At 41.7% G+C, this 23367-nt stretch overlaps 1 protein-coding gene across 14 annotated transcripts in view; it reads left to right on the plus strand.

Annotated features, from left to right (window-relative positions):
- Window positions 1-250: 250 nt before the first annotated feature.
- Window positions 251-23367, plus strand: part of rimbp2b (RIMS binding protein 2b) — an 88288-nt gene continuing 65171 nt past the window's right edge. For 11 of the 14 annotated variants that reach the window (XM_086111529.1, XM_086111530.1, XM_086111532.1 and 8 more), the window contains exons 1-2: window positions 251-477; window positions 11966-12103. In XM_086111529.1, the coding sequence (XP_085967655.1) occupies window positions 352-477; window positions 11966-12103 (264 nt within the window). In that variant the 5' untranslated portion in view covers window positions 251-351. Of the gene's footprint in view, window positions 478-11965; window positions 12104-23367 lie in introns of those variants that run through there. The other 3 variants (XM_086111541.1, XM_086111544.1, XM_086111543.1) reach the window with 2 other exon arrangements.

Consider the following 23367-nt stretch of genomic DNA (forward strand, 5'->3'; position numbering starts at 1 on the left):
CTACCCAGTGTCAGAAAGCAAACACAACACAAGATAAATGTATGTAGGCCGAACATTTAATTTTGCTATTGTTTTTAATGCATTTCTTTTGCCAGCTGTGCACCCTTCACTGTCTGTGTGTGTCGACAATAATCCAACATCCTCTTATTATGTAACCCTGCTGGATACAGATATTTATAATCTGAAGTTATGACATCATCCAGCCACCCAGCGCAGCTGACCATGACAAGCGTTTGGGGTGGCATGCAAACTGGCCTGCCACGGTAGGTTGTTACTTGTAGTCAATCCGCAACATGATTCCTACCGGGCTTCATTTTTTTCACCACCCCTTCCCTTTCACCCCAGGGGTCAATGGGGTGTGAGAAGACTTGCAGGCTGGAGAAACTCCTGAAACATTGTCAGAGGGAGTGCGTTGTGAGCCCGGGACAAAGGTTACCTCCAGCAAAGAGGAGCAGTCAGATGAAAGGCACAGACAAGGTGAGCCGAGTCTACTATTAAGCCTAAAGTGAGTGAGCTTTTAATTCTGCCACGTCTGGTCTGGACACAAGCTGCACTTGTTGATGCCCGCAGCCACAATCTGATCTCGTGCTGCACTCCGTAGCTCTAACTAATTGAAACCTTGGATGTGGGTTTTCGTATTCATTCTCCTGAAATAACATGATTTTGTAATTGCTTGATATAAAATGAACTACTCTGATAACAAATACTCCGAAACAAGACAAGGTCTAATAATATCAGTATTGTGAAGATTTCTAAATTGCAGCTGGGCTTGTGTATTGCCTGGGTGCCTTGTTAATGTCCATGTGCAGTCAGTCTGTCATAGTATTCTGGCGTGTGTGTGTGTGTTTGTGTAGTCTTTGCATGTGACTGGAGTGTACGTGCTATTACTGCTGTTACTGCTGCATAAAAATGTTTATTGCTGTGGTTCTTCCTGCTTTGACCTCTGATGAAACCTCTCCCATGGGTAGTAAAAAACAGGGAGGCTTTTGATTGAAATGACTCCCCACTGTGGATATAAGTAGGTGGAGGTTGCCCATTTTTAGCAACGGAATGACACTGTACAATTTGACATGAATAAGTTGCGACGGGTGGGTTGCCCTTAGGAAGGATGCTTGATGTTTTTGTCGATAAAATCCCACAATATTTACTATTCTGCTTGACATTTACTGAGGAAAGAGTTCATCCCTGTTCTCTCCACCCTATTGCTGGTTCAAAATTAGGGTTCTGTTTAATTGTGTAAAATGTTTTCTCATTCACCTAGAAATAGATTAGTATGACAAACTATAATAAACCGAGGTCCAGTGGTGGAGAACAAACAAAGGCTAACATTGATTTGTTGTTATTTATCTCCTAGAGCAATATGCCCAATTTCCACAATGAAATGCATGTCTTGTTAATGAGATTTTACTCTGTTTCCTGACCATTGTTGAAGTGCCCTTGAGCCAAACATCAACATCCCCTCCAGGATCTATCCTTGCATGTCTGCAAGTGTGCTGTGCAGCAAAGCATCCATCTCTGGAAAAAAAAATAAAAAGACCCCCCTCGCCCAAAAACAAAACAAAACAAAACAAAAACCAATAACAACACGGGAAACTTGTGTTTAGACTCGTTTTCATGATCGAAAATGAAATGCTCTACATTATGTGAAAATATGTGTATTTGGAATGGTGTTATGCAGTCAGTAGTTCAGCGCAGTGTTTCGCATGCATGGGGAGAACATGCAAACTCCACACAGGAAGGCCTGGGTACGAAATCGAACCTCTGCACTTCTGCACTAAGGCAGATGTGCTAACCAGTTAGCCGCCGTGCTGCACTATTTTTAACCAGCATATCTTCAGTACTGTACATCTTCTTTGAGAGCCTCAAGAATTTCCAATCATGCAGCAGTTACTTAAATGGACATTGGCACTTATAAAATAGGTCTCTGAATAAAAACGTCAACACAAAAATACACTAATATATAGTGCCCTTCATTCGACGTTCTGTTGTCACCTCGGCTTTGAAAATGGTGACCAATATTGATCAAAATTCAGATGCATATCCCGATTTCAACCTGTGAAAAAATAAAAGCGATCTGCCCACTATTTGCGATTTTATTGGTATTAAATGTGAGCTCCTAAGAGGAAAACCCATCATTACCTCCACAAAATAGGAACTATTGTCCGATCAATGTTCTATTTTTATAGATTAAAGTGGAGAGAGTAGGAATGTGCATATGAATTTCGCTGGCGATTGTTCTGAGTTTTCAGAGATTTAGTGAAGCTAAGGTTTTGCTCGTGGACTCCATAGGCAGACCGCCATAATGCATAATGCCTATGGAGTCCATGGCTTTTTTTCCAGATAGTCCTGGTTCAACCAGAAGCATTAGGTAAGGTTACTGCTCTGGCTGCTCACAGCCCACTCCGCCTTTTTGTTTACTCCCAAGGCCAGAAGACACTTGACATCAAGCTGTTGTGGTGCATCTACTGATAAACAGGCACTATACGATATAAACTGAATTGCTAAGAAGGCCCCGCTGGAGTGGGAGGGAAAGCTCATGGTTGCTAGCCATCCACTCTAAGGAAAGCATATTTCATTTGGGCCGCCCGCCTTGCTTTTCCCACAACAAATGCAGTTGTCTCGTCAGCCACAGAGGGCAGTCACGGTGCACTGCTCCACTCCTTTTGCCCCACAGTGGGAAAAAAATGGATACTCCAAATAATCCCTCTTAATTCTCTTCTGCACTTAATTTCCCAATCTTTGATTGGTTGTTTGCAATTGTTTTTGATATCTGAATGGGTTGGCCCACCGTTCTTTGAATGATATTTTATCAAGCTGACCATCTAGAGACCGTTGATGCACCCCTTGTGGCATGATAACCCTTGATAAAGGCAAGCGCAGTCCCCGTATAAACTTGTAATAACCTCCGAAGTGCTGCAACAAAACTGAATGAAAGACTGAAGAGGTAGTAGAAGATCCTCAAACGACCTTGTGAGCCCCAATCATGGCTGCCCATGAGTGTCTGTTGAAATAGAATAGAGAATAGATTTATGAATTTAAGACTGAGAAGGATCAAGTGTGATTCAGGAAGATGAAAGGCATCTTGGTTATGGAGTAATGCTCGGTGGTGCCGGGTACTGCACTACCTCTGCACCCCTGCTTGGGTCTGTGTGACTAAATGTGTGTAAGAGATGGAGAAAGTGAGCGAGAGGGAGAGAGGGAAAGGGGGCGTGTTGATGTGTGTGCTCTGCTGCTGTGGTAGTGTGATGCTCGATGGCTGGATCTCTCTCTCTCTCTCTCTCTTTCTCTCTTTCCCAGTGCACTGCCTGGCTGTGCCTCTTGCTGCTGTGCACTGCTGAACCATTTTATGGTACAGAGCTGCCATAGACATCATTTTGTTGCTTGTGTCTCTGTCCTTGGAGCCCTGTGGGAAGCACCTGCCGCGGTACTGGTCCTTTAAGTGCTGCTGCTAAGGTATGGCACCGTTTACCATCTGCTGTCAAGCTGTGTGTGTGTGTGTGTGTGTGTTTTAAATACAATCCAGGATTGTGTTTTGCTTGCTGTGCTGCAGAATCGTAGATTTGCTGCTGACGGATAAAGATCTCTCACACTCTTAAAGGTTAAGATCATTGAAATGACTTGTCTGCCTTGCCAGTTGGCTGTCCAATAGTACAATTTGCCTGCTTTTCTGGAGTACCCAGGCTTGCTGAAATATAGCCAGAAGACATTGCATTTCATTTGGATGCAGTACAAATTCAGTTCATCTATTTGCGTTCCTTCTTATTAAAATTATGATGCAGTGAGTATAAAACAATATTTGGCTGTCTTTACCGTATGCCCATGGGTGGTCTAACGTGATTTAGGGGGTTAGCGTCAGTGCCAGTTGAGACCGCCTTGCCTGCCAAGAGGCATTCTCTCTTAAGTCTAAAGAGAAGTTGCATTCATAAATTGAGGAGATACATTCCACCGTGCAAAATCAATGGCGCTGACCAAAAGAACATGATTGAATCCAGACTTCTCAGGTTACCTGTGTTGTTTGCGGGTCACACAAACGTGTTATTGAGTGTGATAATTTCACCCTGTAGGTTGCTGAGAATTGCGCTTCTGAATTTTGTAATCATTAGATTTGTGCCTAGTCAGCATTTAGCCACAACATATAAAATCGTGGATGACAACCACAAGAGAATCTGGATAGTAGGAGTACACAGATGTGCCTTACGATGAGAGAAGGCAATCGTTTGTGTGCTTCTTGGCGCTTCTGCTACCCAATGTCATGTATCAGAACAGTTTATTCAATTCAGGGGTGTCAGTCTGGACATACACCTGGAATTTGATCACATTTTCTGATGACAAGCTCTCATTCATACTGTAGCTCCTCCTCCCCACCTTGACAAGCACACATCCTCATTCATCATCTCGCAGGTTATCCCTGAGCTGCCAGCAAGTGGCTTTTATCTTCCCTACACAAAGAGGAAAGACGTTCATATTTTTAACTCTCACTATGAAACACGTTGAATAGGGTGCTGTCGGTGTGGAAAAAGAGTCGTGAATGGAATGAGTGAATTGAAGGAATCATAATTATTTGCAATACATAAAGCTGGAGTGTGTTTGTTTGGTTGTTTTCTCTGTGTGTTTATTACAGGGCATTGAATCGATTGCAGCTGGACTGCTCTGTTTTTCGTCTCACCTCTCATCCGAGTTTGTTTCATCACTAAGCGCGCAACAGTCTCAGTTGGCGTGGCAAACCCAACTATCTATGCTCCAAGTTGAAGGCATGCCCCGACCACTAATGGGATGATTCTTTCGGAATGCAAAACGACAGTCGTTAAAATGCCTTGCAGAGATGCCCGTGTCTGTCAGCAAGTCGTTGGGTGGTAACCCCCTCAATAATATCCCATTCAGTTACATTCAGTTATTAAAAGGTCGTGGAGGTCTGTTGGATTTAAATAATTGAGTCTCTTTAGGATAGATGAAAGGGTACCATTGTATGTAGGGATAGCTGTCCATCCCACCATGTTTATAACTGGTCTTTTGACCTTCATGTACAGTTGTGCTCATAAGTTTACAGACCGTAGGGGGTCGGTGGCTCCTCCCACTTCTCTTTCAAACCACCTGTGTTCTCTGTGAATAATATGTCCATTTTTGTCCTCAAAAGATTGCTCCTTCTCTCTGAGGTGCAGGTAGACTGCTGAGTCTTATCCCATCGGTGTTGGGCTATGCGTCTGTACAGCGGTTGGTGGATTTGCTAAATATACTGTATATATCTGTGCATTCCTCACTGCTCTCGACTCCATGCACCAGATCTCTTTTTCTGAGTATGGGGTGTCCGGTCTTTGGTGTGTACAAATCTTCGTCTCAGGGGGTTGCCACGTTAGAAGTATACCGGAATATTGTCCGTCCATCCATCGTCCGCTTACATCCACAACGGTCGCGGGGGGTGCTGAAGCCTATCCCAGCCGTCTTCGGGCAGTAGGCGGGGCACACCCTGAACCGGTTGCAAGCCAATCGCAGGGCACGCATAGACATAGAACATGCAAACTCCACACAGTGAGGCCCGAGCTGGAATTTAACCCGGTACCTCTGCGCTGTGTGGTCGACGCGCTAACCGCTGCACCACTGGACCACCCCCGGATATTGCATTGGTTGAAAATCCTCAAGTCTTTCAGACCGACATGACACATGGGGATTGTTACACTTGTCACCCTTTTCTTTCTTCATCCATTTTGCTCTTCTGGAGGTAGATCGACCTTCCACAAATGACCAGCTGGGATAACCATAGGTTTCATGGGCCTCCCTCACTTGCCTATACTCCTTTCCTTTGGGCTCCGGGCTGGTTGACACCTCATCAGCTCTGTGTTGTGTTCCACTGGGTGGTGGGAGTCAAAGAGCAAGTTTTGGTCACTGTGTGTGTGGATTTTTTGTAAACCTCAACATGGAGGCCCCCGTCTTCTCCAATGTGGACATCAGAGCCCCAAAAAGACTTTGATAGCCCCAATTTGTGAACTTTATGTTGTTGCTAACTGAGGTAATGTGCCCAGGGAAAGCTTGCACTTATTAGCTTTGTGTTTTCACCCACGTGTGACCACCATTCTGTATATGTACCTGTATTCGTGACTTGGGGTTGTTCCTTTAAGTATCTCACTGAACGGCAAAGGTTTGCAAGCATGCGTGCACGTAGTGAATGTAGGGTTTTCTCAGCCGTCAAGGTTCTTTGTGAGCAGTGAAAATTATGTTATAGATACATTCGTAACATTGCCGTCGATATTTAAACAACAAATTGAAATAAAAGTACACTTTTTTTGTCCACACAATATAACATAATTTTGTAATCTTGTGTATCATCGTCGATAATACCCCCCTTGGTTTTGAATGATTAATTTTGGTAAAAAAATATGTCTTATTCTTGAGAAATTACTGTAAATGAAGGTTACATTTGATTTAGTTGAGGACATATTATTCATGAAGGATTGAATGGAATGGGATCATCGTTGTTGCACACGAATTGTGCATTTGTGCATGATTCTCATTTTGTTTCATTCCAAATGCCCTACTGTAATGCACATATGTAGCCAATGTAAAACTATGCAATACGACCGTCTTCCTGTTATCGGAGAGTGTGATGGCGAATGTTGTAGCTGTGCGTGTGCGTGCATGGGTTGTGGTTGAGCGTGGTCTTAAGTGACTGAAGCTTGGTCGTAGTAACAGCTGGAACACTGCTGCTGCTGGCGCCAGAATGTGGTCTCAGTGAGGCACGTGACCCACAGTGTGAGGCTTTAGTGATATGAGCAGCAGGGTTGCCGCGCAATGTTACATAACACTATCTTCACTGGGAAACGGCTCTGGAGATGCCTTCTGTAAGGCTCCGTGACAGCAGAGTGAAAGTGCATTATCATCGTTAGCAGCCCTGTCACTTGGGCAGACTGTTAGACTCTCCCATGCGTGACAATGCAAGCAAGGCTTTTACACATCATCTTAACATTCAGTGTGATTGTACATGTTTCTTCATGCAAGCACCCTTAGCATCCACCCTATAAACACGACAGACAAATGCACACTTGTTTACACTAAGTGAATGTTTGTTATGCTCAAATGATGCTTAAGTGTAGTGCAAATTGATAACGTGCCAGGTGTCATGTCTGTAGGCAGTCTGACGTTCAGGGCAGGCTGGTTGCTGACTGTGCCAGAGGTCACCTCTGGGGATCCGAAGACATTCATAATTGATGTTTCTGGAGTTAATTAGGTCTGTTCATTCCGTCACTGGACAACACTGATTGAAGAGTTCATGGGTTTGTGATAGTGGTGCTGACATCGAAGTTGTTTGGTGATGCCAGAATAATACATTTAACGTGTTTGCTGTAAGAATAAATGATTGACTTTTACAAAGCTCATATATTGAATGAACAACAGTGCTGGTACCATTTGGATAACAGGTTACACCCTTTTGAAAATAATTTGACCAATCTTTTGTTTTTTTTAGTTCAACCCAAGGGCGCTTGATGTAGTTGAGATCTGGGTTCTCACTATTTTCTGCCCCACTCTATATAAACTATGCCTAAAGTGGCTTTTTTTTGCACTGGGTTGCAGTCCGTCTAGAACCGAAATGAGTGTTCCCCAAAATGTTTTCCACCATGTTGAAGCATGGGACCAAATGTCCAAATGAAGTATGACTATAGAGAACATAAAGGGCCGATTTACTGAGGTCCTAAATTGGGAGTGCAAAATTTCATAGTCATTAACATATTGTGCATGCTGTTCGTGGGCATGTTAATCTACTGAAATTGTGATATTGTACTAATCTCCCATAATGTGCTCAATCGCGTGTTCACTCACTAACTAATTGTGTGCACTGATTAACCTTTGTCGTGTCACGTCCGCAGTTGACGATTATGTTTAGGCACCTGTCGGCCGATGTTCGCACCGTCAAGATAACTCTGTTTCTAGCATGTTAAAATAGTTCACACAAGCGAAAAACTCAATTGTATTTATATAGCACTTTAACACAGCCACCAATGTATACCAAGTGCAAAACTGGAGCAAAATTAAGTCATACAACAATAAGTCATAAAACAATACATTTATAACAGAGACAGCAGTAAGCGCAAAAACAGTCAAACTAAAACTCAAATCTCATGCTGGGTCAAAAGCCAGGGGATAAAAATTAATTTTAAGTCAAGTTTTAAATCTGGGCAGCGAGAGGGATTGCCTCACGTTCAGCTAGCTCGATCCCCTCTGAGCCTCCGCTTAGTTCTCGGTACCTCTAATAGTCTCTGGTCCGCAGCCCTGAGGCACCGGGCTGGGACGAAGGAGCTCACAGAGGAAAGGTGGGGCGAGGCCATCTAAAGATTTGAAAACAAATAATAGAATAGAATCTTCAAATGAAGTCTAAAATGTACAGGGAGCCAGTGAAAAAGGCCATTTTGTTTGCTGGCACTGTTGTGCTTGCCAGTTTGCACCTGTCTTTGAGACGCCGGATTTATAGACCAGCCACTCCAGTTGGTGTCAGTTTTGCTAAATCCCATTGCATATGCTAAATTAATCTATACATATTTACGCCTCCCAGAACCGATGAAAGAATTTTGCTTGTTTGGAAGTTGCAATCCTGGTTGTACCCATAGTTAATAGACCATACATTTGCTGGTGTGAGCAATCATGGATTGTCATTCTTCGAAAATAATATGATCATGTTCGGGTATAGAGGTGTTACCTAATTCCTTTTTTGTCTGGTGCTATATACTATAGCGAATCTTGATCCACCAGTTCAGTCATACGCCGCAAGTTGCGTTGTTTTTCTTTCACGTTGCCATGCATGTCCTCCTTTTCGTGCATTGGTTGTCATGCAGTCTACTGAGTCTTACTTTGATTCCCTTTGATCTTGCATTAGTAAACTATGCTGACAAGTAACCATGACCTGTGTCTCACTCATACCCAAAAACAATATGAACAGCACCCTCAGATGTCACCGGCTTTGTCCGAGAGTCACCCTTCACACTGCCTGCTGGAGGCTAATTGCACTCTTTGATAACCCATTATTGGCAGGCAAGGTTCCACACTTGAACAGAGCAGTTAATACATAGCAAACGTGCTGCTCCAATCCACTTTTAACTTTGGGGATGATGATTGAAAGCCAATGCGTTCTAGGGTCAAAGCTATGTGTTTACGTGGGAGTGTAATTGATGCTAATGTCCTGATCAAGTGGAATTTCACAGTGGATTAACAGGGAAAAGCTGGGCTCTGCTGTTCTGCATGTGGTGGCTTCTGTTATTCCATTTGCAATGATTTATCTTCGTTAGCGGTGTGATAGGGCATGCTACATTGTTTTATGCGAGAAGTCTCCGCGGGGTTATTCAAGCCTCTTCCAATCCACTACTTCCATGCTGAGCCTTCAAGGGTCAGGATTGCCAAGTAATTACATGAAGAAACTGCAAAATGATGATGACTTCAAGAACATAAAAATATTTATGATAGGTATAACTTTTTTTTCTAAATAATATGTATCAGAGTGTGTAATAAACATTTAAAGCAACTGTGGAATGTAAATATCTGAAGGTATGAGTAACTAACAATATCAAATGATGGAGCCATCATTAAAATATACAAATCAAAGTCTTCCATGGCCCTCTGAAAAACTAGGTCACTACAGACGACCACTTGGTTCACGTTCCAAAATTGAAATAAGTGGGCCAGTTTAGTTTGAAACGGTGCTCTCATAGTAGTCAATTTTGGTGCTTCCATCCATGTCAAAACTTCTTTTTTCACTCATCTATAAAGAGTCAACTACTCTACTCATATATATATACACACGCGCACACACACACACACACACACACACACACACACATCCCAAAGGATCTTGGCTTGGTTGTTCTCAACCATCCTTGGACCATCTACCATCTTGAATCTGGGACCTCGACCCCTTGGTAGACGTGTTCCGGGACACTATTCCTGCTACCCGCTTATGCCTGACTAGCTAGTATCTTACACTCTACTGTGATGTGCTGCACCATCTCTGGGGCTTCTTTGCATAGCCTACACTTGGGATCCTGTCTGATGTGGGAAACGCAGGCCTCTGTTTACCTTGTTTTTAGGGCATGTTCGTGCGCTGCCATGATTAGCGCCTCCATGCTGGGGTTTGAATCCCGGGCAGGGCGAATGGTAATATCCAGTTCGGTCCTTAGGCAAGACCCTTCTTGCTATGCGCCGATACCTTGGATGCGTGACACAAATAATAATAGAGTCATACCGGCTCGGACGTCACCTGGGTCAACAAGGTTTGGGAACCAGGACGCACTGGTGAGAAATGGGCCACTGAAACGAGAGTGAGATATGATGTGTTTCTTTTTTCACAATTTGTTGTCATTGTGAGATGATTCCATGAAACTGGGTGAAGTGGTATCATGCACCCTCATTTTACAGTATGTGAATATCTGTGGGCAGGGTTTTGTTCTCTGCAAATGTCCTTGTGGATGTTTCATTCTCCTGAATTATGACCCCAATATGCCACCGTGCTACTGCTCCCTTTGTTGGCTGCTTTACAGTTACTATAGAAGCCAGCAACCATATACCACAATTTTGTTTTGTTACAGCTCGAGAATAAATAGCATCAGATACTATAATTAAGAACCCCTGAGCACATGGGAAGTTTGAGGGGCTCAAAAGGAATGCAGAGCTTTAGTAAAAGGGCAGGATGGACACAGATGTCTGTTTGTGTTAAGAAGGTTACGGCACCGCCTTCTGCTATGAGATACAACCGCTAATTGCCCATTGGCCGTGAGTTGGGCATGTGCAGCTGGGGACATGCACCTAAAAATATCGTTGCCCGTTCCCATAAGTGGCAGGCACATGCAGCAACATTGCATTAATAGTCATTACTAATGGATGGCTTGGACAAAAAGGTGAATTTCTGGCCATGTCCTCTATGCCAGGAAAGAGACCAAAGTCACACCAGCAGGGGTTGGACAGGAAGCTAGGACTATCTCATGGACACACCCTTCACTTGGTGGAGATGTCACATTGTCACAGCCAAGCAAGTAACATGACATCTTTTGTTTTGTGTGTGGCCCAAGCAGTTTCCATGTTTGCTACGTCGAGACTTGAGCCCAATGCAGAGTTAGCCTGCCATGCTTGAGTTGTGTTACACCTCTGCCACTATGGAACAAAAGCTGCATCTGGTTCCACCTCAACGGAGCTTTGAATAATTGAAATGTCACATTTTTATGATACTAGCATGCTATTAATACAGATGTGGCATCTGTATTTGTGCATACTGTAAGACACACACAGTACAGTATGGGGATAGAATGTTCCTATGCAAATTACATTATTAAATTTGTATTTTTCTTTCACTGGAACCCTAAAATCAAATGCTCTTTGTGTGTGTGTGTGTGTGTGTGTGTGTTTGTGTGATTAAAAACGGAGAGAAAACTGCTCCACAATATAATGTGACTTAAACAAGGTAGCCATCCATTATCCCAACTCACTGATGTTGTATGACTTGTGCATATAACAAGCAAAAAAAAAGTTGTCAAATAAATTATGAAATGTTTTTTTTTCCGTCCAAGTGAGTTAAGTAAAATGTTTAATTTGCTTCCAGAGTTAACTTTGAACTATTTTCAGTAGATACCTCAGTCTTTCGAGGCAGAATTTAAAAACATCAATGAAGGAATGTTTGCTGTTGCTGATAGATGTGTTCGTCCACTCAGACCACTTTCTGGCAAACACTCACCTGCACACTAAATTTGGGTGCAAGGCAATTTATTATTCCATTTTTTAAAATTATCAGTAGGGTGTTGCAGCAGCAGTGAACTTTTACTGGACCGGAATGAGAAATAAAGTAAGAGCAAATGTGGTCGCGATGTAATGTACAGTATTAAACTTTATGTTGTCAGTGATAAGCAGCCTAAAAATAAAGATCTGTAGTTCCTGAGAATTTACAAGTGAACCATTCATGAATCTTCAACTTTGTCTCTTTTCCCCACTCCTGGCCCAGCTAAGAAATAAGGTGACGCCGCTGCAGCTCCCCAGTGTACAGCGTTTGGACAACCTTTGTCTTCTCCAGAACAGCAGTGCAGCCCTGAGCCTCAACCCTGAGACCCTGAGCAGCCCAAGGCTAAAACGGAGCTTACTGGTGAGCTTACTTTATGAAAGATTGATACAAGCTTATTGATGCTGGACTGGACAAGGGTCCATCCAAGGGAAAAATATAGATACAACACAAATAAAAATAACAACTGCAACAACTGTTTTCTTCACTTTTCAAAGAATTGACACATCAAGATGCTGATTAAAGATCATGATTTTTACACTGGCATGACCTAAAATGGTCACTATAAAATGATTCTGACATGGGGGGGGGGGGGTTGCTGCTGTACCACCAAAGTGTTATACACAGTGAAAATAAATATTTTACGTCAAATATGGAAATGTTGTTGGGTGGCTGCTGCTTGTACTCGTACACATTTCCACATAATGTTCCCGACATGGTCAAGCGTCAACAAGCTGGTGACATTTAGATTCTTTTTTTTGTGTATTGACATATGTATTTCATGATCCCTTCTTGGCTTTGTTCAATGATATTGGCTTGAATCTGGTCCTAAATCTGTCGACTTAGTGCTATGAAATTAATTGAGCTCAATATTGTCTCCAATCATGATCATCATTGACATTGATTTTTAGACAAGGGAAAATACTCCTGCATTAGCCTCGGGAAATCCAGACACGAATGGGAATTAAAACCTATTTTTACACTTGCTGTGGAGACCATGGTGGGAGGAGTTTCATCAGAAATACTGTACATGCTGTGAGCAATACAAGACCAATGATTGAAAGTGCATCATTAATGATGGTAAACAGAATTTAAAAACAGTGAGCTTTATTTCTTTCTCCATCGCTCTCTGTCACTCTATTCTTACGCAAGATCAGTTTTAACTGTCTCGATGAAACACTTTACCCAAATTGTAACAATTGTGTTTGCAGTATTTGAATGGGCTGGGGCACTCGTGGCCATGTTGTTGAAAAGTAATGGATGTCAACAGCTTTCCAGAAACAACATGTCCTTGTTCTCATCAGGCTTTCTTCAGGCTGCTTGCAATTTTCTTGACGTTTCCTTGACGTCTGTGCTTCGATATGAATGAGCAGAATCGATTAGACTCCAGTGTAATAATTGCAAAGTGGTGCATGTGTGTTTGTGTATTTCTCAAGCTGTGATGTGATATGAATCTGTTTGTACAGTCTCATTCATGGGACAAAAAGGGAGTTGGCATAATGGAACTAATCACATTCATTTGAAGGTATTGTCACATTAATGATGGACCTCTGAAATTCGGGAAAAACAATTACATTTGGGCAGGTGAGCATTTTCCCAATTCTAAGATTGCATGTGGAACAGACATTAACATTGAGGCTCCCACCTGCATCCATAATGTCCGTGTATGTTTTCCCCAGGCTTTAGAAACACCTTTTCTGCAAGACTTTCACAAGTGTCAAAGCCCTATATTTGACACTTTTACAGTATAGCCATCTTGGGTGGCACCAGCTGTGGCCTGTATGGGTGTGAGCTTAGCACCACTCACTGTGACTGTTGGCAAAAATGAGGCTGGTGTGAGCTTTATTTATAAAACCCCACCTGCTTGTTATGTAACTACTTGATGATTAGTTCGTCAACATTTTGTCAGGGCTCATCTGCATCGCTTTCAAATAGACCAATGTGAATTAGAAGCCATGGCGTGATTTAAAAACACAACGATGAACTAATTAATTTCACAACAGACATTGGCTTTTTTTTTTTTTTTGCTTCACAGCAAAAGTAATGAATAAATGAGGTGAATAATGTCGCCGATTACATCACGCCAATGTGTGTAAGCAGCACTGGGACAGACTGGCTGATTAGTAAGTGCTATGAACTTCACTGCTACATCTTTACCTCGCAGTGTAAGACTAACATGAATTGAAATGGAAAGTTTGATTTAGTTTTAGCCATTTAACCTTTGTCATTTAAATTGATCGAGTTTTAGTTGACAAAATGCCATAAGCTTATACAGCAATTAAAGCTTTGTTACAGCTGCAGCGGTTGTGAAAGCTCTGTATAAATAAAGCTGTATTATATTGTATTCCCTTTAGCATAGCTCCATCTAGTGGGTGCAAATGCAACCACAGCCACTATTGTAGCTTCTATTCTATGCGCCATATAACGCGGTGCGCCCGATGTATGAAAACAGATTTAAAATAGGCCATTCATTGAAGGTGCGCCTTAAACTCCGAAGCACCTTATAGCGTGGAAAATACGGTGTGTGTGTATTATATATATATATATAAAGTTGTATTTTTTGTTATGTTACGTGCATGAATTTCAAGATCTATTCTGGACTGCAACCGTTGGTTCAAGTTGGTAAAATGGGCTGTCACTTGTACAGCACTTTTCTACCCCCTAATGATGCAGCATCAGGAGCATGCTTGACATAGTTGCAATGCCTGGGGATCAAACCGCCGACGTCTGGGTTGAGAAATGGCCACTGTACAACTGAGCCATGCTGCCCCAAGTCGGTAACTTTCTTAACCACGTCATTGCAATTGGTTTTCTTGTCAACACTACAGAAGTGTGTAACAGGCAATGTGGAGTAAACATTTTTTTCCCTGGCAAATACATTTGAATTTACTTGAAATTATTTTCAACCGTGCTTGCAAATACGTGCGAACGTACCTGTAAATACGTTTGCACGTATGGCACCTCCTGCCTTTTCAAACTAAATTTGTTCCCGATTTCTGTAGTAATCTGATCGGATGCTTCTTGAGATGAAACTGGATCAACCTGATTGGACCACACGATGATGTTGTGGCATTGTCATGCCAATATTGCTCCATTATTTCTTCTTGCCTTTAAGCAACCGCAGACAAGTTCCACAGTGTGTGTACAGTATTAGTATACAAGTATTAGTTTGAAAGCATTATCTTTCAGGATTTTCTGAGCGAAGTATCATGTGAAGAAAGCTATACCCTTGGACTCTACCTTGTACTTTTTGGTGTTGCTGAGAAAGATTTGGATACAGTCACGCCTCTTGCTGTGCTGCTATGCGTTTTTTATTTTATTTTTTTTATTTTGCACTCCTCGGTCAGCAGGGAAATGGGCTACTCAGAACAGCAGTACTGAGGAGTGGGTGGATGGGTTGGAGGTAATGTTATTAGTTCCCTGAAGTGGAAAAATAGATGATTATGGACCCTGAAAAACTAGGCTACTGGCAGTAATTACCAATATTGCATGCTCTTACGTACTGGAGGACTGAGTGAAATGGTAATGAAAAACTGCATGAAGCTCTTCTTCAGCAAGCACCATTTGCCTGCAGCTCTGTTGTCCCATGACGGAGATGCAACCATCAAAACGGAGACACCCTTCGAAAGGTCTCCTCCTACCCAGTAGTCAGTCCCCTTTACGTTAAGTCCATGTATACACCTCTCTGTTATCACCTTAGTGTACGGTACTTAACGGACAAAGCTTTGTGTCCAAAGTGACTCTTTTGTTACCTGCTGATAGTTGTAGAGAAAACACAGATGAAAAGATGTTATTCTGGAAAAATAAGAGTAGGGGATTGCAAGATGCCACAGTTCCAGCACCCATTCATCATTCACTCTCACACCATCTTGCCATTTCAATTTTTTTACCGTATGAAAGCAACACAATTAATTAAGAAAGCAGTTGGGTCGTGCGGCACAAGCAGGCAAGCTAGTTACCACTGTACAAGCTAGTTACTCACTCTGTCCTTTCAGATCAATTGCCAAAAAGTGTTTTTCAAATAAATCTTCACTGTAATGACTTTACTCCTGAGTGAGCATAGTCTGAGAGACATTTTGATTTACCATCTAGATTGGGATGAGATCACCACCATAGATGCTGAACATAACTCTGTCATAAACTGCCCCCAGTTTCATTCATATTTTTCTGACATTTCCAAAAGAGAGCAATGCTATTGTTTCAAGACCTCATTTACCCCGAAACCTGACAGAAAAGAAAGAAGGAATGCACTTTTGGAAGATAAATAGGCAGACTGGAGTTGTTCAACACAAAAGTGGGAGAATATTTGGTGCAATATTGTGATGTGTAATGACTACCGGTATTCCAGTCTCCATATTCTCTGCTCCTCTCTTCTCACACTTTCACTCAGGAAGTGTCCAATTATCTCGTCCTCTTCAACACGTCACTTGCAGCTGCCGTGATGTCAGAGAGGCAAGACTTAAAAAGGGATGTGAACAATTCCTCACGAGTTGACTTTTAACCTCATGTAAGAGTTCAGGTCAGCAGTCAAGCCTGCAGGTTTAGTTAGCCCAAACTTGGTTTGATGGAGGTCTGAATCATCAGCGACACATTTTCGTGATTATCATCAATAAGATCCAGCAAGAAAGGGAAAATCTGTCATTCTCAGGCTGAACAGTGTCTAGACAGTGTCAAGTCTTAAATGCTCTTCTGAACAAACACGACTTGAGTTTCCTTTATCGGTCTCACATCTTCTTTTGCACTCCACCATAATTGCCCAAATTAATAATTTATTTCAGTTTATTAATATTCAGAGACATAAGTGGGAATATGTAGTTTTCACACAAGGGTTTCTCATCTATTTCTTGTTTTACTGTGCAGTGGTTGGCTTCCAGATGAATAGCCCTTCCCCATTGTGGAGCTATTCCATCTCATTCATAAATGAATTACAGAATGTACCATGTCAATCGTACGTCTGATGTGATGGGGCAGTTACATTTCCTCGTCTGGGCCATACCCCGTGCTTTTGCATTTGTGTTTTGTGGTGTACATGATTGATACATGAATCAGTATTGTGGGAGGTCCGACTGTGCTGAGGGGGACAACCTCATGTTTACATCACCTGTAATGAAGTTAAAGCTGTGTGGCACCCACACTACAGGCATCCACCGAGTCAGTAATTTAATTACTGCTCTTACTTGCTGACCAACCCAGGGACTAACAGCACGATTCATTCAACTGCCTTGTTTTTTTGTTTTGTTTGTTTGTTTTGATTATCCGATTCATTTCAAAGTCTTCCAAACCACATCACCTCACAACTTCACTTGCAGGCAAGAGATTTCTGCATCCTTCATCACTTACGCTATGCACCAATTTTCCCAAGGAGAAAATCATGTGACATTTCATTCCTGAAAGTTTTTAATAATTGTTATGCTAAAACATTCATGTTGATCATGACAACACAACCACGGACCTGTAATGTTAAAGACTACATTCCTGCTTCAGCCATTGAGTGGTCACTTTGTAGTTTTTCTCCATCCCGTCTATTAAAGACTGTTGGAGGGCCACAATCCTCAAAGGAGTTAAAGTTTGACACAATGAAACTCTACTGTGGAGTTTTGACTGTATAACTGTGACAGGTCTGAAATCGATCGTTGAGTAAACTGCTTATTGTGGAGTCTGCTGTTATTGATTCTGCCTCTGAATACAATGCATCCTCAAAATTAAAAGGCTGTATAGTTTGAAATTTGGCCTTGATTTTCAGGGAAGAAATATTGCTCTAAATTGGCAAAAAAAACAACATATATTGGACGTCTAACCCCCACTGGCATGGCAAGAGCAACTGACCTCACTTCTGTGTGCAATGTTGATGAATTTGATTGGAGGACAGGCAGACAGACTCTGAGCTCAGTGGACGTGTGGTGAATGACAGATGTATTTGTCATGATCCCATGTTTGTTGAACTGTTTGTGTCTTTTTCTTGCGCCACATTATCATGGGTGAGACTTTCGAGTGCTGAAGAGATGGGAGCTGGAATATTGTTCACTCATTGCCGTTTTTATCGATCGTGTGCTTACTAGCTAGGTTTCTACGTTTCACATACCGTATTTTTCGGATTATACGTCGCTGAGGATTATACATCGCACCAGCTAAAAAATGCACAATTAAGAAGGAAAAAAACTTACATCGCACTGGAGTATAAGTTGCATTTTTGGGGGAAATTTATTTGATAAAATCAAACACCAAAATACATATATGTCTTCTTGAAAGGCAATTTAAAATAAAAATAAAGCTAGAGAACAACAGGCTGAATAAGTGTACGATATGCTTACGTTACATGACGCTTCAATAATGAACTGTGAATGTGCCTGGTATGTTCACGTAACATATTAAGAGTTATTTAGACAACTATAGCACAAAGAACATGCTAACAAATTTACCAAACCATCAGCGTCACTCCAAATCATGAAATCCAATGAAATCTTCATCCTCTGTGTCACTTTTAAAAAACTCCGCCAACTCTGGAGGTTGAAGATGCAGCGCTTCCTCTTGTACGTCGCTTACGTCACAGTCATCATCAGTTGTTTTTCTCAGTTACCGCCAACGTGGAAAGTATCAACACTGGCCGAGAGCACCCTCTTGCGGTTTAATGTGAAAATAACATGTGACGTGTACAATGTATTAACCATTTCACACATAAGTCGCTCCAGAGTATAAATCACACCCCCAGCCATATTATGAAAAAAACTGCGACGTATACTCCGGAAAATACAGTAAGTGCTTCTGGTTTTCCTATTCATAGTTGGATGTTTGACTTGTGGAGATTAAGTTGCGTGTAATTGTGCTGGTCTCCTGTCCAGTTTTCTAAATTTGTGTAGTTTAACTGTACCTTCGATTTGTGTACGTTTTCCACTTGTTTTTTTTTCTTTTGCACACTTCGTATCTTGTGTATCTCCTATACGGATGAGTATGTTTGTTCCATTATTGATTCTTCTGTTTACTTATTTTTCCATCAAGTATTATTTTCCCCTCTTGTCCTTCTGGTATCTGCTCTCTGCCTAGCCAACTCGGTTTGTTATGATTTCTATTATTGTCTCGTGTCAGTCCGTTGTGTTCCATTGTTTGTCTTTGCTCGCGTTTATGGTGCACCTTTGGTTAAAAATAAACAATTGTTTGTCCTCTCAAAGGTTGTGCAGACTCTGCTTCGGCGTTCAAAGTTCTGTGCATGTGGCAATGACAGTATTTCATTCATAAATATGTGAACCGTAGATATCAACCCCTCTGAATCTTACACACAAATGATCAGAGTGGGTGGTGGTCTCCAAGTGACCACTTCACACCACAGAAATTGATCTCCTCCCAAACCAACTTCACATTATCTGCCCATGGAAGCCTGTTTGCAGTTCCATAAGAACATACTTTTCACACTTCAACATCCCGGAGAAACAAATAAGTTTCTGCTGGGGAAAAATTTGGTTGTCTGCGCTCTACCATATCGAGACGGTCAGTGTGGTCATGCATCGCGTTTAAAAGATATGAGAGGCGTACTTTTGACCGAAGACTGTGTTCACGCTCACAATGGCACAGAGCTCCCCTTTCAGATACGCTCGCTTTTTCAAAATAAATTAGGTATTGCATTCATCTTTATAACAGCTATATGAGGCTGCAATGAATTTGGCAGATTCAACCATACATTATCCACATAGACAAACAACCATTCACGCTCACAATCTCACCTAGAGGCAATTTATAGTGTTCAGTTAATCAACCATGCATATTTTTGGAATGTGAGTGGAAACCAGAGCACCCGTAGAAAACCCACACAGGCACAGGGAGAACATGCAAACTCCATATAGGAAGGCCGGGGCCAGATTTGAATCCTGCGTCTCTGCACTGTGAGGTCAATGTGCTAACCAGTCAAGCCACCATGCTGCCTCACAGATTCCTCCATTCATCCATCAAATCATATAGAACTTTTTTTTAAATCGTAATTTCCCAGCAAGAGTCCCCAACAGGCATATATATTTTTTTCCCAACATATGCTGTATTGCCAGTATGAATGATGATTATTATTATTTTTTTGCAAATTAATCCTGATCTTCTCTATTTATTTATTTAACGTCACATTACCATCTGTGTGAAATCTGTGGTTGACCGGCATCCCATTATGGATTGTGGTCGACCAGCAATTCCACTGTTACCTCCAACCAAAACTCGAAAAAAATCTTCACAACGATAAGCCTTGTGTGTCCAACAAAATTGGAAAGTTTGCCATATAACTGAAGATAATGATGGAATCCAAGCAAAACACCTTGAAGGAACATTCTGCGACGGATGAATCGTCCAATGCAATGTGACATGTTTAGCTATAAAAAAAACAAGGCCACCCTGCCAACTAGAAATCACGGAGAGGAGTGGCAGGGAATTAAAACCATGAACAATGTTCCTCTCAAGGGCAGAGGAACAGCCTCCCTCTGGGACCGAGCAGTCTGAAGCTGGGGAGTTGCTTACAATAGGGCTGAGAATGTATCTTTTGTCAAACTCCGACATCATGGAATCCAAGGTCAAATAACGAGGCCCAAATTACACTAAGTAGCTTTGTGTTTTAACAATTAAGGAAAAGAAATAGAAGGAGATTCATCTGCACGGAGCCCCAAAAGTGACATGCCTTTCTGTATGGAGTTTGCATGTTGTCCCTGTCTCCCTCCCATGTTCTCACTCTAAATTGTCCCTAGGTGTGATTGTGAGCACGAATAGGTGTTTGTTTTGTGTATGCAGTGATTGGCTGGCAACCAATTCAGGGTATACCCCACCTACTGCCCAAAGTCAGCTGGGATTGACTCCACCATACGTGGCACTCGTGAGGATAAGCGTCTCAGATAATGGATGGATGGATGTGAATACAACAATCATGGTGATTAACAAGATAGGAAACAGAAACATGCTATTCATACAAATCTTCTAAAAGTGTTTACATTTTCAAATGAGCATTTCTACATTACTGGGAAATCATAATGTCCCATTGCTGGTGATTTTTATTTTTTTTAGAACAGGACCATAGGCTACTCATAACGTCCTTGGGGTGCTCATGGGCACTACGATGGTGACACATGCTGTAAGGCAATTTATTAATATTGACTCAAAGGTGCGACAATAAAAATAGTACTTTGTCGTTCTCGGGCTGTTTAATGTTTTTTTTTTTTTTGCAGGTTTGCAGAATTCCATGTCTTTTGACCTGCTTGAGTGCATATGCGATACAATGGTGGTCATACGCAGGATTTCAAAGCTAAATCTTGACCAAGTTTTTCTCTCTGCAGCCACTGCATTGAGCTAATTAACATTTTACTCGGCTACAGGCCGTCTTTGTCGCCTCACACAATGAATGTGCCCTTTTAATAATGTAACCGGTTTTAACAAGATCGTAAAGTGTTCATCTGACTTTCATAAGCCTGTTAGCAAAGTAACAAAATCATACGGTGTTATAAGGCTTATAAGGCTTTAGTTTTCTGATTTGTCCAAGTTTGTAACCGCATGTTGGAGGAGGCAAGGGTGAGCTTGGTGCTCTTTTTCTCACACAACACTGAAACATGCTGTAGGTTGATCGTGATGGCGGGGGGGGGGGGGGGGGCGGATTTAGATTGGTCTTCTGGTAACCGCTTCCCTTTTCCACTGCTTCATCTATAATGTACACGACGACACACACAGCCAGACCCTGAAAATCCAGCTTGTTCTTGCCCCCTGTGACAGCTTCTATAATCCCTTTGTGTCGGATCAGCCGTCATTATTTTTACACCCTGATACAGAGTATGTTTCACTTAAATTAGTCAGACTAACAGAGCGAAGGGAAACCTGTACAGTATTTTGAAAAGAGAGAGAGAGAGAGAGAATTGTGCACTGAACAGACTTTTACAACTACTGTAGAAAGTGACGTTTTGAGGAAACTGAACACAATTTTCTGTTTGTTAAATTCGGTGGATCTTGTCTCCAATTATATATACAGGTATATACAGTGGACCCTCTCTGTCCATGGGGATTCGGGACCGGGCCGGCCCACAAACAGGAATAACCCACGTATAATTGACGGTCATTGTAATAGAATGTGAAAAAAAATGTAAATTATGATTCTGGTCACTAAAGGAGTATGGAGCGAAAATCAATTTAAAGAGGTGGTTTCCAAATGTACTTCAAGAAGAAATTTCGAAAATTAAACACTCTTTTATTCATTTTTCAATTCAATTTGACCAATATTTTTTGGGGAAAAAAATGCCCCAAATTCCTGTGACCAAGAGCTTAGCTCAGTAAGCTGCACAAAAGGATTATCTATGTTCATGTTTTAACTTCTTTGTTAATTTAATTACTTGTGTTTGTGTACAGTTATTAAAAATCTTATGATGGTGACAGTTTAGTTTCTTTTTTGCAAATATGGGGGTAAAACAGCCTGACTGTAGTCCGGGAATGCACCATCCACGACCACTCAAAAGAAAAAAAAAAATACAATTGCAGGAGTACCGCAATTCATCCAGTAAGGCCCAACGATGCCATTCAGTTCAAACAAAGAGGCCCCAGATCTTCCGAATTGTAATAATAGTTAACAGGAACGGCAGACTTTTTATGGCAATAAAACAAGGCTGATAGTCATCTCAATGCTCGCCAGTTCCCCAGCCCCCTGCCCCCACACAAACCATGTATAGTACAGTATTGTATTTTCTTTGAAATTAATGACTTCAGCCTCACAAAGGTAGGGAGAACACACACACACACACGCACACACTAATCAGCATCTTTATATGGCACTGAACTTTTTTGTATTTATGTGTTACGTTTGTGTGAAACAGAGCTACGAAACCTTAAAACAGAACATCTATTGTTGTTCCCATTTCATACATTAACATAATTAGTCACCAGCTTTGTTTTCAAAGCTTTGTCTCGTTAATCAGAATGTGGGCGTTTGTGCTCAGTGTAGTAACCTAAATGGGATTGCTTCCTGGCTGGAATTAAAGGCCATTGGTGGCTGACAGCGATTCTCATGGAGACAGAGGGAGTGACTGATAAGCTGACCACTCATACATGCAAGCACATTGCGGTGCCCTTGCTCCGAGCCGAAGATTGCTTTCTGTTCACGTTTTGTCTAAGTATTTTTTAATTTTTCTTCTCAGCTCCTTGTTGCCTTTTAAAATTACCCTCCTGTCACTTGCCGCTTATGAGATGTGATACGTGGGATGGCTCTCACTTCTGAGGTTTCTATGGAGCTCACCAGGGGAAGCTTTTCTTTCTGGGTCATTTACTTAGATTGCATCTCTCCGCTTCACTATTTTTAAATAAACTCAGCTATTTTAAGCCTGTGAAATTAGTGCCACCTCAGAATCCCCTCTATATCAAAGTCACCAATGTGCCAATGTTAGCAATATCACTGGGCAACAACAGCCTACCTCTTTTAGTTTTTTTTTTCTTTACCTTAGTGTATTTAACTCAGAGAGTTATTGTTTTAAATTTCAGAGAAAATAAATCCAGCCTGAGTCGCAGGTGGGCTGGAGCTTTTCCCAACTAGCATTCTGGACTGATTGCCAACAACTCACAGTGGAAAATAAATGGAAAGTAGAACTATGAGGATTAGAAGGGCCCCAGCATGGCGATGCAAGGATAAATTT

Source organism: Hippocampus guttulatus, chromosome 5, assembly GCF_054856545.1.
Source record: "Hippocampus guttulatus isolate MCC_2025c chromosome 5, RoL_Hgut_1.0, whole genome shotgun sequence".
In the NCBI taxonomy this organism is placed as follows: Eukaryota; Metazoa; Chordata; class Actinopteri; order Syngnathiformes; family Syngnathidae; genus Hippocampus; species Hippocampus guttulatus.